This window comes from Protomyctophum bolini, assembly GCF_963924005.1.
Source record: "Protomyctophum bolini genome assembly, chromosome: 9".
Classification (NCBI taxonomy): Eukaryota; Metazoa; Chordata; class Actinopteri; order Myctophiformes; family Myctophidae; genus Protomyctophum; species Protomyctophum bolini.
Window position 1 is genome coordinate 15245706 of NC_137870.1, and position 13683 is coordinate 15259388.

A 13683-nucleotide genomic window follows, 5' to 3' on the forward strand; every position below is an offset into this window, starting at 1 on the left:
CAAGAACTTGTTTACAGCCAGGCCCTGCTCATAGAACATTTCATGGTAGAGGTTCAATGCCTTGTCCAAGGGCACTTCAGCGGTGGTAATTTTAACGTGCCGGTCCGGGGATACGAACTAGCGACCTTCCGATATCAAGACCGCTCCGCAAACCGTTCGGCCATTGCTGCTACCAAAACCTTTTGTTTATGCAAAGTAATAAAACCATGAAATATGGAGATAAAAGGTTTCTGCCCGACCTTTGTGGTTTGTAGTTACTGTATATCTTCGGCACAGCTGGCGTGTTGCACAGCATGTACAGTATATTGTGTTGAATCATTTCTGTATGATATAATAAAAAAATGAACAAAACAGCACTCAGTTAATTAATACACTGTCTCCTCTCCTCTCTCCCCAGAACGTTTCACCGATTTGCTACTTCCTGATTCACGTATAGCGTCTGAAATCCTTCCCATGGTGCAACAAAGAAGATACCCCAAGTAAGTGTGTACAGACAGACAGACAGACAGACAGACAGACAGAGTAATTGGCTCCTGAGTCAGTGTGAATGAAGGCTTTGATGTTTTTTTTGTGCAGAGAACTCACAATTCAAAGTGTGTGTGTGTGTGTGTGTGTGTGTGTGTGTGTGTGTGTGTGTGTGTGTGCGCGCGCGCGCGCGTGCACGTGCGTGTGTGTGCTCACTCAGTGGCACCATTGACATGATTTCCCATGAAAGCTCAGACTCACAAGGGGTGTTCAGGGGTTGTGACCTCTTGACCTGTGATGTTGTGTTCTTCCTGGTCAGCATTATGGGAGAGAGAGAGAGAGACAGAGAGAGAGAGAGGTCAAAGAGTTTATTTTATTTGAGGTTCGGCTGTTGTCTTATTCGTGTCCACTGCAAAAATGTGATGCATTTAGACAAACGTATTAGTAGGAGCACTAATACGTATTGTGCGATGATGTGGTTTCATACAAATTCAAAATGTACGGTAAATCTGAAAAGTTGCCAGCATGAAATGCAATGTATTGAATTTCCTATTGACGATAATAGTAACTTCAAGTAAATAAGAGGCCTGGGCCCAGGCCTTTATGCCTGGGCTATATTGATAACAAACTGTCAGGTGGAAATATTGCATCAAAAGTGAATAAGAAAGTCAATCAAAGAACAAGGTTTTTGACAGTTTTTTCCCCTAACAAGAGCGTTCTAAAGACTCTAGCACTAGCAGGAGCCCTCTTTCAATTCCATTTTGATTATGCTTGCACCTCTCAGTTCACCAACACCACATACGTTTCAGACCTCCAAAACAAACTGATACGACTCTGCCTAAGGCCCACACCTAATTCCAACACACTTTGCTAGTGTGGGATGGCTCAGTGTAGAAGACTACAGGGTTAAGCAAATATCAATGGGATTGGTATTTAAGATACTCAAAGAGACAGGGATAGCCAAGATTCAATTTATCCCCTGAGCAAGCAGGCAGACTCTATTAGCTCAATGTTAAACAAAGAAAAAAAGAAAACAAAAAACACTTTTACAGGAAACCTGGTTCAAATCCGGTGTAGAAGAGGAAAGTTAGTTAGTGCATCTTTAACCACTTTAGAAGTCCCTATTTTGGACATGTCAAGTGAAAACCATTGGAAGTCTTTCAAAAAAGTTTAAAGAAGTAAACAGTAGGGCATTCATTAAAAACTAAACATAAACCTTGTGTGGAGAAGAGATACAAGGTTTCTGCCCGACAACAGAAACAACATAAATAAATCTGTCATATGTCTGTTTTGTCATCAATCCATTGTCAACATTGGAATGTTTCTAATCTAAAGGATTTGACAATGTAAAAAAAGGAAAAGAATGAATTGGTCACACAAAGCTTTGAAGCTATTGCTTCAAAGCTAAATCAAGTCAACATGGTAGGGGGGGTTGTTCACATGTTGTTTGCATAAGGTTGTTATCAGATTGCTTGTGAGTCATAAGGCGTTATGACTTAAAAAACAAAGACAAACAAATAAAAAATATTGTTTTCATGTAGACATGTTTTACAAGAATAATGGCATTTCAAGTAGTAGATTAGTATAGTCTTAATGAGATCTTTCAGATAATAAATAAATAAATAAAATATTTATCTGAACCAAACACAATCAAAGCTTTGTGTACAGAATAAACCTCCAGATTCACATCAATAGGGACAAGGTGAAGGTCCCATTCAGGGGTCAAGTCCTGGCTGAATAACTGAAGAACAGATGGTTGCATCTGGTTTCATGACACTTTTTGGGGAAATGTAGATCGGAAAGTAACCAAATACATTTACTCAAGTACAATTTTAGTATTTCCAATTTTCAATACTTGAAAATTATTCAATTTTATTGTACTTTTTACTCCACTATAATTAAGTTGTTTAATTTGTCACTGCTGTTTGTTCTGCAGCACTGATTAATGTAATTTAGTTGTATGTGTAAACTTGAAAAATTATTGTACTGGGAAAGGGTCTCTTTTCCCTTCATCTTCATCCTTTTTAGTATAATAGTATTAGTTTACTATAATTAGATTAATACAAATTGACAACCAACACAAACACTTTATTTAGAACACACCCAAATCAAATCATATTACAGCGTACGTGTTCAATCAATTATTCAATCAAAGCAAACAGCATGAACAATATTAGTTTGCCTCTTCTACAAAAATAAATGTTACAAGGCATTCTGGAGCGTCGTCTGTCGTGTGTGCCAAGCTGTCATTCTCTGTGCCTTGTACCGTAGGCCTGTATGAATGGTATTATTTCCCACCACAGAGTAACCTCGTGTCATTGTCAACATCCTATCCACCATCCACCTCGGAGGTCTGGTAAGACCAAGACGGGCAGTGTCGTTAGTCCAATCAGAGGCAGGCAAGACGTTACCATGTCTATAGACAAATTCACAGAGGCTTGCCTGGGTGCGGCCATTACTGAGGTGTACTATTAAACGCAGCAGCACTGATTAGCTACACCTGGCCTACGGAGCACCTGCTCCATGGATTACACCTCAGTAATGGCCGCGCCTCTGTGAATTCGTCTATAGACGGACGTAGTTTAGAATCATGATTCAAGATTGATTCAAGACTTTATTGCCATGTCAACAGAGTTGATTGGAATTTGTTTCAGTGCACTAAAAACATACATACGATACATACACATATTCACATCACATAATCAGACAGAACACGATACAAAAGTACAGACATCATATGAGGGGGACCAATAAATAAGAAGAATGCAAAACGTTACAATTCATGTTGAATAAATAAATAGCAAATTCATCACAGTTCATCGTTTTACAAAGCAGCTTCACGCTGTAAAGTGCGAGTGAAAAGAAGGTCAGCATTCAAGAGGCGAACAGCCTCGGGATAAGTGCTGTTTTTGAAGCGGGAGGTATTGCACTTTAGAGACCGGAGTCTCTTACCTGAGGGCAGGGGTGCAAAAAGAGAGCAGGCAGGGTGGGAGGGGTCGGCGATCACCTTCTGCATTCTGCGCTTAGTGCGTGTGGTGTAGATAGAGGAGACGGATGGGAGGTCGAGGCCAATGATTTTTGACGCTGTGCGTACCACCCTTTCAAGCCGTTTCCTCTCTATCATGCATGCACAACACCTTGTATGTCCAAAGCTGGAATGGAAATAAAAATAACCTTTCAATGTAGTTATTATTTAGTCACAAGCTGTTTTTAATTATTAATTTTTTTCCGAAATCTGCTAGATCCACATTAACTAAATAACATCATGTACATGTGTATAGTCAAGAAAAAAACACCACAGTATCTGCATAAAAAGCTAGCAACTATCAAAACTAAGCTGACAAGGACCGTGCGTGCGTCTGTATATGATATCCCAGATTAGACCAAGTGTTTAAGCAGCTGTTTTGTGGAGAAGAAACCTTGTGTTTTAGACCCGTAAGGGTCCATTTGGTTCCATTTGTACACTCTCAGAGTTAAAGGGGTCCTTGAAATTAAAAGGTTTCTTTCTTTCTTTCTCTTAGTTTCTCTCTCTCTCTCTCTCTCTCTCTCTCTCTCTCTCTCTCCCCCCCTCTCTACCCCCCCCTCTCTCTCTCCCTCCATCTCTCCCTCTCTGGTTGTGGGTGTCTCTCCATCCCTGTGCCATGGGATCATCTCACATACTGTAACTACATGTACAGGATGTTGTGTGACCCACAGGAAGTTCATGTACTCCCAAATGCTTTTGTGTGTGTGTGTGTGTGTGTGTACACATGCTTGTTCATTCATGTTTTTTTTACTCCCCTTGACCTAATTATCTGTGGCGTGTTTGTCCCTCCCCTGTGTGTGTGTGTGTGTGTGTGTGTGTGTGTGTGTGTGTGTGTGTGTGTGTGTGTGTGTGTGTGTCTGTGCGTCCATGCATGCTTGTGTGCAGGCTGTACGTGGACGGTCCGTTCGGCAGTGCGTCAGAGGAGGTGTTTAACTACGAGGTCAGTGTGTGTGTGGCGGGCGGGATCGGAGTGACGCCATTCGCCTGCATACTGCACGCTCTGCTGTGAGTGGCTGTCTGACCTGTCTGTCAAACTCATTCAAGTTCAAGCTCCCAATGACAATATGACAGACTTCATATTCATGACAATCATTATTTCTGACTTGCTTGCTCTCATCTCCTCCTCTAACTCCTCCTCCAACTCCTCCTCCTTCTCCCCCTTCTTCTCCTCCTCCTCCTCCCCCTCCCCCCTCCTACCCCTCCTCCTCCTCCTGCTCTTCCTCCTCTTCCTCTCCTCTCCTCTCTCCTCTCCTCTCCTCTCCTCCCTTCTCCTGTCCATGTGTCCATCAGTGATGGCTGGAAGGCCTTCAGGTTGAGGAGGTTGTATTTCATCTGGGTCTGCAGAGAACTCCAGTCCTTCTACTGGTTTGCTGAGCTGCTGTGTGCGCTGCATCATAAGGTACATCTTTTCCTAAGTGCCTTACCCCTTCCTTGCCTTTTTTGTTTTTTTACTATTTTGAAACACATTTTCTGATTTTTCATTGAGGTCCAAATATCGCCTAATTGCCAATCCAGGCACAGATGCAAAAAGATTCTGAGAAAACGCTGCTAAAGATTGTGGCTCTAACAGGCGTGAATGGAGGGGGAAGTTTTGTATCGCCCACCATTGCGGAATTAATTCGTCTTCTACTTCTACAGAAACAACACCTGCCGACGGTTAGTGGAAGCGAGGGTCGTCTCGTCTGTGCCCAGAAAATGTCAAAAACCTGTCAAAATCGGCAAAGGCACAAATTGACACTTCGAAAAAGATTGTCAATACCGTCATGGGCATGGAAGGAGAAATTAAAATATGGAGATAAGAGGATTCTGCCCGACAGCAACAATATACTATACAGTATTTAGGAGTAAAGTTAAGACATTGAGAATACAGGAGTAAAGACATTATGTATCAAACACATGGACAGACACACAGACACCATAGCTGTAGGTCACTGTGTGTGCAGTGCGTGTTTCCCACATTGACTTGGGTAATGTGGACAGTGGTTTATACATGCGGCTCAGCGTGCGACAGTGAGCTTGTAGATCAGCCAATTTTGGGCGTGTGATACCGCCACGCAATGGGAGACTGCCCATAACTCTGTACGCGTACGGTCAGGGTTAGGGATAGCCAGGGTTAAGTAATGTGGCGAGTCGGACCAACGTGCTGTTGCAATTATGCGCCGTCGCAACAATGACACTGCTCCTACGCAATGATGTATAAACAAACAAACCTAGCATCTGTCTAAACAACATGCTATCTAAATAATATTCTGTACATTTGTGTTCAATATATAGAGAGAGAGAGCTCGGCAGGTGCTCTCAGTTCTGAGGTCAGAGCCATTATATGGGAGTTTAAAGGGGAAGGTCAGAGGTCAAAAGGGTTAATCACATTTCCTTAAAGTTCTCACACCTGGTTTCAAATAGCAGCCTGGAAAATGTCACTTTGTCTTGGTGCTTGTGTGAAGTTGTATCGCCACCTTGTGGTTATGTTTATTCATAGCTTTTGTCAGGAACATGATTGTCTCTGTTGGGTGAAAACCTCATGTCACTTTTCAGCATTCAAAAATAGCAAACAGTTCATCTTTTACTCACGAGGGACAATGCCCTATGGTATTTATGGAATGCATGTGCAAATAAAAAAACACATCATTGTCAAGGGGCAGCCCGTGCCCTACACATACACGCACATGTGTATGTAGTACATCTGACAATTTAAAGTAACACGCAAGGATTGAAAGACTTTTAAATATGTATATTTATTTATTGTGAAGTTAAATGATATGTTGGTCACTTGTCTCTCCTCTACAGTGCTGGCAATCTGATCCTGTTAATTGGAAGGGACCAATCAGTAGTTCTCAAACTTTATCGTGTAAAGGTCTCGATGAATTGGATACACAATTTAGATACAATTTAGATATTGCAGAGTGGATGGTATTATGGGATGTATGTGGCAGGTCATCCAAGCATGCATTAATTGCGAGAGAGAGAGATGCTTTCCTGTTTTTAATATTGTTTAACAATGCATACATTAATCCTCATCACTGACCCCCTTCTCAGATGTACTCTGATGTAAACAAATGGTACATGGACGACGTCAGTCAAACTTGACATTTCATATTTGTTGTTTTTATGTTTGTGATTGTAGCTTTGGCAGGAGAACAGACCTGACTACCTGAATGTCAAACTGTATGTCAGTCAGACAGACAACCAACAGGTAAGAAACACACGCACAGACCCATGCGCACACACCTTCTCCTTCTGTCTGATGTTCCATCTCTTTATCACCAGAGGGCAGCAGTGCATGCTAAAAAAGAGGGTCCAATCTCACTTCCTCAGTGGTTCTCAAAGTATGGTCGTTTTTGGGTGTTCCAAATGGACCCTTGAAGTTCTGTACCTCTTAAAGAGTGTACACATGCAACCCAATTGACCATTAGGGGTTTGTAACCCCCTAAAAGGGGTTTTCATGTATTTTGTTGCATTGTTGTTTGTCGTAGACCAGATCCAGGACCACAATGAAAATAAGTCGAAAGACTTTCTTGTGTCTTTCTCTATGAACATGATGTCTGCATGACGTCTAGCCTACTAAAAATAAATAAAAATAAAATAAAATCAAGTAACTGAGTGTACAAATCAAGTATTCATACTCCAGTTTTAGGTGATAAAATGTGGTTGGGAATACTACAACATGACGTCACACCGCGGTGATAAGCGACACACCGCTCACCCGAACCCATCTGGTCACCTTATCACCTAAAACTGGAGTATGAATAGGCCTTTAGGGGTCTGTAACTCTGAGAGTGTACAAATGTGGTCCATTTTTACACTGGCAGAGTCACTATCCCCTGCTCTCTCTCTCTCTCTCTCTCTCTCTCTCGGACCTTTCCAAGTCAGTCAGTGTATTTCTTTCTATAGAGAGAAAGAAAGTAGTTGGCTGAACACAAGTGTGTGCGAGAGAGAGAGACTTGCAGTGGACAAAACATATTTTCTCTGGAATCAGGGTCATTTTGTGGCCATTCTACTGCTATCACTAGTATTGAACAAAATGCTGTACACTCGGTACAAAAATAATCGGTTAGATGTGATCATAATCTTCCGTGCCCCTGTTAAGAGGCGTTTTGGACTAACTGCAGTCGTGACAGGCAGGCTTGGGTAACGCCAACGTAAAGTCCATTACAGTAGTCGAGTCGGGTTGAGATAAAAGCATGGATAAGACGTTCCAAATCAGAAAAGGTTACAGCAGACTTGACTTTGGCTAACAGCCTCAGCTGATAAAAGCTGGATTCTCTCTCTCATTCTGCCTAGGGAGTGCAAAAAATACAAAACAAAACGTGTGTTATTCTCATGGGAGGGTATATGTCCCACCTTGCTCACCTAGTTCTTTCAATATATTCCATACTGTCAAACAATAAGGGATATTTTTGGACCAGGTTCATCTTCTGTTTTGTTTTTTTTTTAAAGGCTCACAAAAAAGTGCTGTTTGTTTGCCTTGAGCATTTCAAGTCATACAAAAGGCAGTTTAGTGGAAACGTTGTATTGCTGCGGTGCTGTGAATACAATTGGAGCATTTAAAGTGAGTTGTGAGCCCCCATCTTGTTTTTCATTCTACTCGTAGACACTCTAGCCTTCAGTCTGCGAGGGGAACTCGGAAATACATTTTGCAAAGTCTGTTTATCAAGTGATTCTGATTCTTTAGGCCAGTTTTCACATCAAGGGATCAGCTTTATTGTCTCATCACAGATTTACAAAGTAAAGTAAATGGAGTTAGGTGGTTTCTCCACGACATCACTGATATGTTCATCATGTCTTATTCATGTTTCATGTGCAGATCATTCCTGAGGAGAAGTACCAACCCATCAGTTCCAGGATCCTGATTGGTCGACCAAGGTGGAAGCTGCTCTTTGATGAAATCACTAAGACCAATCAGCAGTGAGTATCAGGGAAACATTGCCCCCCCCCCCCCCCCTGTTAGCAGAGGCAAAAATCGCCTATATGCACTTATTGATAGGCACGCTAAGAAGATAATCGAGAGTTGGAGCCCTGTTCTGTAACTGATTGTGTGTGTGTGCGCGCGCGCGCGCGTGTGTGTGTGTGTGTGTGTGTGTGTGTGTGTGTGTGTGTGTGTGTGTGTGGTTTCAGTAAGCGAGTGGGGGTGTTCTGCTGCGGACCCAAGGGTATCTCAAGGACACTTCACAAACTGTGTAACTCTCACTTTTATTCTGGAACCACGTTTGAGTTCAACAAGGAATCCTTCAGCTGAGACACAAGCCTTCAGTTCCTGTACACAGCCCTTTACTTCCTGTTGACATGCATCACTTCCTGTTCACACATATCACTTCATATTCGCACAATTCCTATTCATCATGCAACGGTAAACTACTTTGGGCTTTTCCCCCCTGTAAAGTCGCTTGTAAATATTGGTAATTCTGGGTTGCGTTTTTTTGTCTGGGTTGTTTTCTAAAGTCTAGTTGCTTATTTGAGCTTGCTTCCTAAAACCAGTTTAAAACAGTGGTTCCCAAACAGAACATTTCAAAATATGTCAATGTCTTCAATTGGACTTCTTTTGGTCTTGTTTTCATAGACTTGGCTCCCGACAATATTTGTGATTTTATAATCGCCAAAAATTGTACGCACGTAGTAAAATCCAGAGTGTTAATTTCGCTCTGTGTTAAATGAACACTTTTTCTGTGTATACATGATACAATATTATATTATATGATTTGTCGTGTATGTCTTAATGTCATAATTATGTTCTTTATTAATAACTGCATGAAAACCAAAGCTCAACCAATATCACACTGTAGCACCAGCAGTGTTGAGCAAGTTACTCAGGAAAAGTAAAAAGTTACAAGTTACGAATTACTCCTTTAAAAAGTAGTAATATTACATTACTTATTAAGGAAGTAAGTAGGTCAGAGGGGCTTATTGTCGGCTGAGAACACCGGAGCCTGTCTCCGTTACAATGTGCTAGACCTCTGAGAGGTGTAATGCTGAGGTGGAGCCCCACACCTACCATCAGCTCCAGTACTTTCCGCACAAATTACCGCACCGCTCAGATGTTGAGTTGGCGGTGCCTGGGATCGAACCTGTGACCTTGTAGTCCAAAGGCAAGAGCTGACTGAGCTACCCAGACACATTACTTTGGTATCAAAAGTAACTAGTTTTTTTTATTTCTATACCTACAGGTTACATCATATTTGCCTAATTGGGCAGATGCTTTAAAGAACAGATCTACAAGCTAACAATACTGTGTTGCTTCACATGCATGTTGATAGCTTGTAGATCTGTTGTTTCTTTCGCACCTCTACGGAGTATAAATTATAGGTCTAGTTCTATGTTGGTCAAAAACAAATTGTGTTACTTTAGTAACTCAAAGTTACTTGAATTCATAATATCATTACTGTTTGTGTAAGTTGTACCAGTGGTTCTCAAACCTTTTAATGTCAAAGACATAACCATGAGTGTGTACAAATAGAACCTCTTGAGCGTCCCTATTCTGGGGGTGAATATTGCCCATCGTTGTGATGTTGTAGATTGGCCATTTTCAGCAAAGAGAACATTTCCATGTCAAGGACTCCCAAACTAATAATAATAATAATAATAATAATAATAAACTTTATTTATATAGCACCTTTCATACATAAAATGCAACCCAAAGTGCTTCACATAAAACAAACAAAAACAAAGTGAAAAACAAGTGAAGTTGATATACTGTATGAATTTGACTGTGGATCCCCATTGGAAAATATGTTGTGCCAGGGACCCCCTTAAGAGAAGAGTTGTGTTAGAACTGTCGACATTTTTCAAGATAAAAACAAAATAGCAGATACAAGAACGGCCATTACAGTACAGTCGAATTAAGGGTTGAAGTGATTAAACTGATTTTGATGCTTTATACGTATTAATACTTTTGCTGGGGAACCCCTAGATTGCCTAGAACCTCCTCAAGAGGTTCACTTGAGAACCACTGTACCAGAGGATCTAAAATGCTATTTTTGAATTTGAATCCTGAAAAGTAACAGCATGGGACATAGTGAGGTTTCCACCCGACAGAGACCATATGTAAAAAACCTACATACAAATCATAACCCAAAGAAACAGCAGATGAATTGATGAAAAGAGACGAGATATAATCGTAACATTTTTTTTAACGCTGGTGCTATTATCGACCTGTTGATTTGTTTACCTGTAAAAGTTGACACAACGTCATTTATTTGAGCAAAAAGCCAAAATGCACCTGATGCCAGTATTTGTCTTTAGTCGATATTTCAATTTATTTATATTGTTTGTATATATAAAATGCTGTTTTATAAGTTGTCTTATATATCGGTCATGGGAGAATTATATTGTTGCAATGATGTGGGGAAGAAACCTTGTATCTCCATATGTTTTTCTTCCCCCATACATTAATGCCTCGACTTCAGCGTCAAACAAAACAAGCTATTTTTGGAAAACAAAGAAATAAGTGAAAGTGGTTAGGCTTAAGTGTGTCTTGAACCAATGTATTATTAATACAATGTATTACAGTATTAACAAGAGCTCCCACCAGTTTTTGATATAAAAGGTTCTTTTTTTACACAACAGCAGTGATACCATGCATTCATGGGAGAATTCACCTGTATATGACTATGACTTTAACCATTTCTCTGCAAAGACAAAACAAATCTTGTATTTTTATGTTGATTCTGATTTTATTGTGTATAATGTGTATGGATTATACAGTGTTGGGAAAAAATGACAAAAATATAAATAAAATAAAATAAATAGTGAAATAAAATAAGGTTTCTGCAAGACACTTACACACAACACAGCAAACACCGTTTAATGTACCAAATCGTCATCTATCCAGCATTTTAAATGTATATTTATATATTTGATTGATTTTAATGTATGATTTGATCATTGGTCTCTTTTTTTTACAAGAGCAAAGCACAACTCTGAATAAAATACATTTTCTATTTATACATTTTGTTCTGAACTACTTGCATGCTTCATAACACAACCTTTACATTGGCAGAATTGGCATTGGCAGGAATAGTGTTAGATTATTATTGTCTCAACCAGGCCGAAGGTGTATGTTTTGTAGAGTATGCTTTGCACTCCATCCGTCCGTCCGTGTGTCCGTCCGTCCGTCTGTGGACAGCTAATCTCTGGCACTGTTGCCTTGATCGCAGCCACACTCTGCACACACACTCCCTGGATGCCAGAGCTGAACCTCTGCCTCAACGTTTTCGCAGTGGCCTGTTATAGTGCCACCAGGAGGCCGTTTTTTGCAATACACCAAAGATTTTGTCCAAACATGCAAATTGGTACGCAGTCTAACGCAATTCAACGAAACAGGTCTTTCAGATTTTTCAGACGCCATTCTAATTGGCTAAGATCGGCTTCCAAAGTTTGCAGGAGTGCTCCGTTTCAAACAAAATGCCACAAATCATGAACACATTCATTGTATGAATTCTGTGAAATTCTGCATGCACATTCCCACTAGGCTGAGGAAGAAATGCCAGTTGAATTGATTTTCTACTCAGCCTCATGGTGGCGCTATAACTGGCCGATTAGTGTTTTTACCTATAACTGCACCAATCTTGTATGCATACTCCCTATGGCCAAGGAGAAACCTCTGATTCCTCACTGCTGATTGATGACGATTCTGAACTTGTCCACAGCCCTCCTCTGAGACATTGATTGATTGATTGATTGATTGATTGATTGAATATTTATTAAGAGTTGGCAAAAAGTACAGTACAGTTACAATACAATAAACGTTAAAAGGATAACACAAACTGCCCTGAGGCGTGTCTCCATTGTGGTCCTATGTATTCAATTCATCAAGACATCTAAAGACACAATAGCCTACACAAAATCATGAGTAGACAAAAATGGCACAATATCGATGATTATTGAGGACCAGTTGTAACTGTCCCTGAACGAGAGACAGTGGTTACAGGTATAAACTTCAATTATATAAAATATGGTTTTTATGATGATCATACTTGGATAAAAAGGTTGATTTCATTATGAATAAATAGAATTTAAGAATGGCAACAAATATGTCAAAGGGTTATATTACAAGGTAAAAATACACCCTTTGAAGGGAGTCACATGATCAGAGTTGTCATGTCATTCACATGACGTCACCTGTCAGTAAGGGTCAGAGGTTGAACGGACTTCCTGGAGAAAAGTTGTATGTTTTGGGAACGTCAGAGAGAGAGACGATATTAATCAATCTGCACATGGTTCAAAGGCGCACACGGTACATATTCTTTGTGATTTCATTGTGATGTGTTGTTGTGGATTGTTCAATATTTCTGTAATGTAGAACTATGGACTTTTGATCAATTGAATGCACATGTGTAAGGACTCAAAAACTGAACAAAATGTCATTGTTTCCTTATTATAGTTTTCACGGTGTCTTGGTCACTGGAGGAGTTGAAAGTCGCAATACAAATAAAACCAATATCAGACATCTGTATGATGCGTGGACATACTTGAACCTGTACAGCTACACCAGTAACCAAAATATAGTTACTTTTCAGGAATCAAATTCAAAAGCAGCAGATCTACAAGCTCGGAACCTTCGAGCTCACGGATCTGCTACTTTTGATGCTTTTGTGTGACGCTGTAGTATGATCAAGTAAACCGTTCATTTACGAAGAAAAAAAACAACACAAAAAGTTAAAATATGGAGATAAGAGGTTTCTGCCCGACAGCGACAATAGATGACATGAAACATTGAGCCAGAGGAAGCTTGTTATGGGATAGCCCCGCAAGCATGAGAACCCGAATGTAGTAAAGTTTCTGACACTTTTATGACTTTACCCATTGGGTCCTGCTCCACGCTGGGCTGCCGCCAGTTACGCACACACAAATACAATGTAAACACGCCATGAGACGGACTTCTGCGCGCTTTTACCATGTTTATTCATGTATTGACTTACGAATGTGCGAACTATAAGTACCTTACATACCATACCGACACATCTCCTGTGTCGCGGAAGCCGTTAAGTATTTTTAATCCATGATTGATTAAAAATGTCGCTTCTTCCTACCTTGTTTATCCCATTCTGGGCGGGAACCCATATTGGTATCTTACCCTCTCAGGCCGGGCTCCCATATTTGGGTTCTGTACAGTATGTACAGTATTCAAAAATGTAATTTTTTTGATGCTGCTATATAAATATTTGAAGTTTTTCAGAAACCTTAGGTCAGGATTTAGA

The 13683-nt window shown here is 40.4% G+C and overlaps 2 protein-coding genes across 5 annotated transcripts in view; both read left to right on the forward strand.

The window, feature by feature from the left end:
• Nucleotides 1-11867, forward strand: part of nox4 (NADPH oxidase 4) — a 38240-nt gene extending 26373 nt beyond the window's left edge. For all 3 annotated transcript variants that reach the window (XM_080772639.1, XM_080772641.1, XM_080772640.1), the window contains 6 exons: nucleotides 398-479; nucleotides 4376-4495; nucleotides 4781-4889; nucleotides 6615-6683; nucleotides 8295-8395; nucleotides 8606-11867. In XM_080772639.1, coding sequence (XP_080628765.1) covers nucleotides 398-479; nucleotides 4376-4495; nucleotides 4781-4889; nucleotides 6615-6683; nucleotides 8295-8395; nucleotides 8606-8726 — 602 coding nt within the window. In that variant the 3' untranslated portion in view covers nucleotides 8727-11867. The remainder of the gene's footprint in view (nucleotides 1-397; nucleotides 480-4375; nucleotides 4496-4780; nucleotides 4890-6614; nucleotides 6684-8294; nucleotides 8396-8605) is intronic.
• nlrc3l (NLR family, CARD domain containing 3-like) overlaps nucleotides 1-13683 on the forward strand; it is a 234648-nt gene that overhangs the window by 63536 nt on the left and 157429 nt on the right. The window lies entirely within an intron of this gene.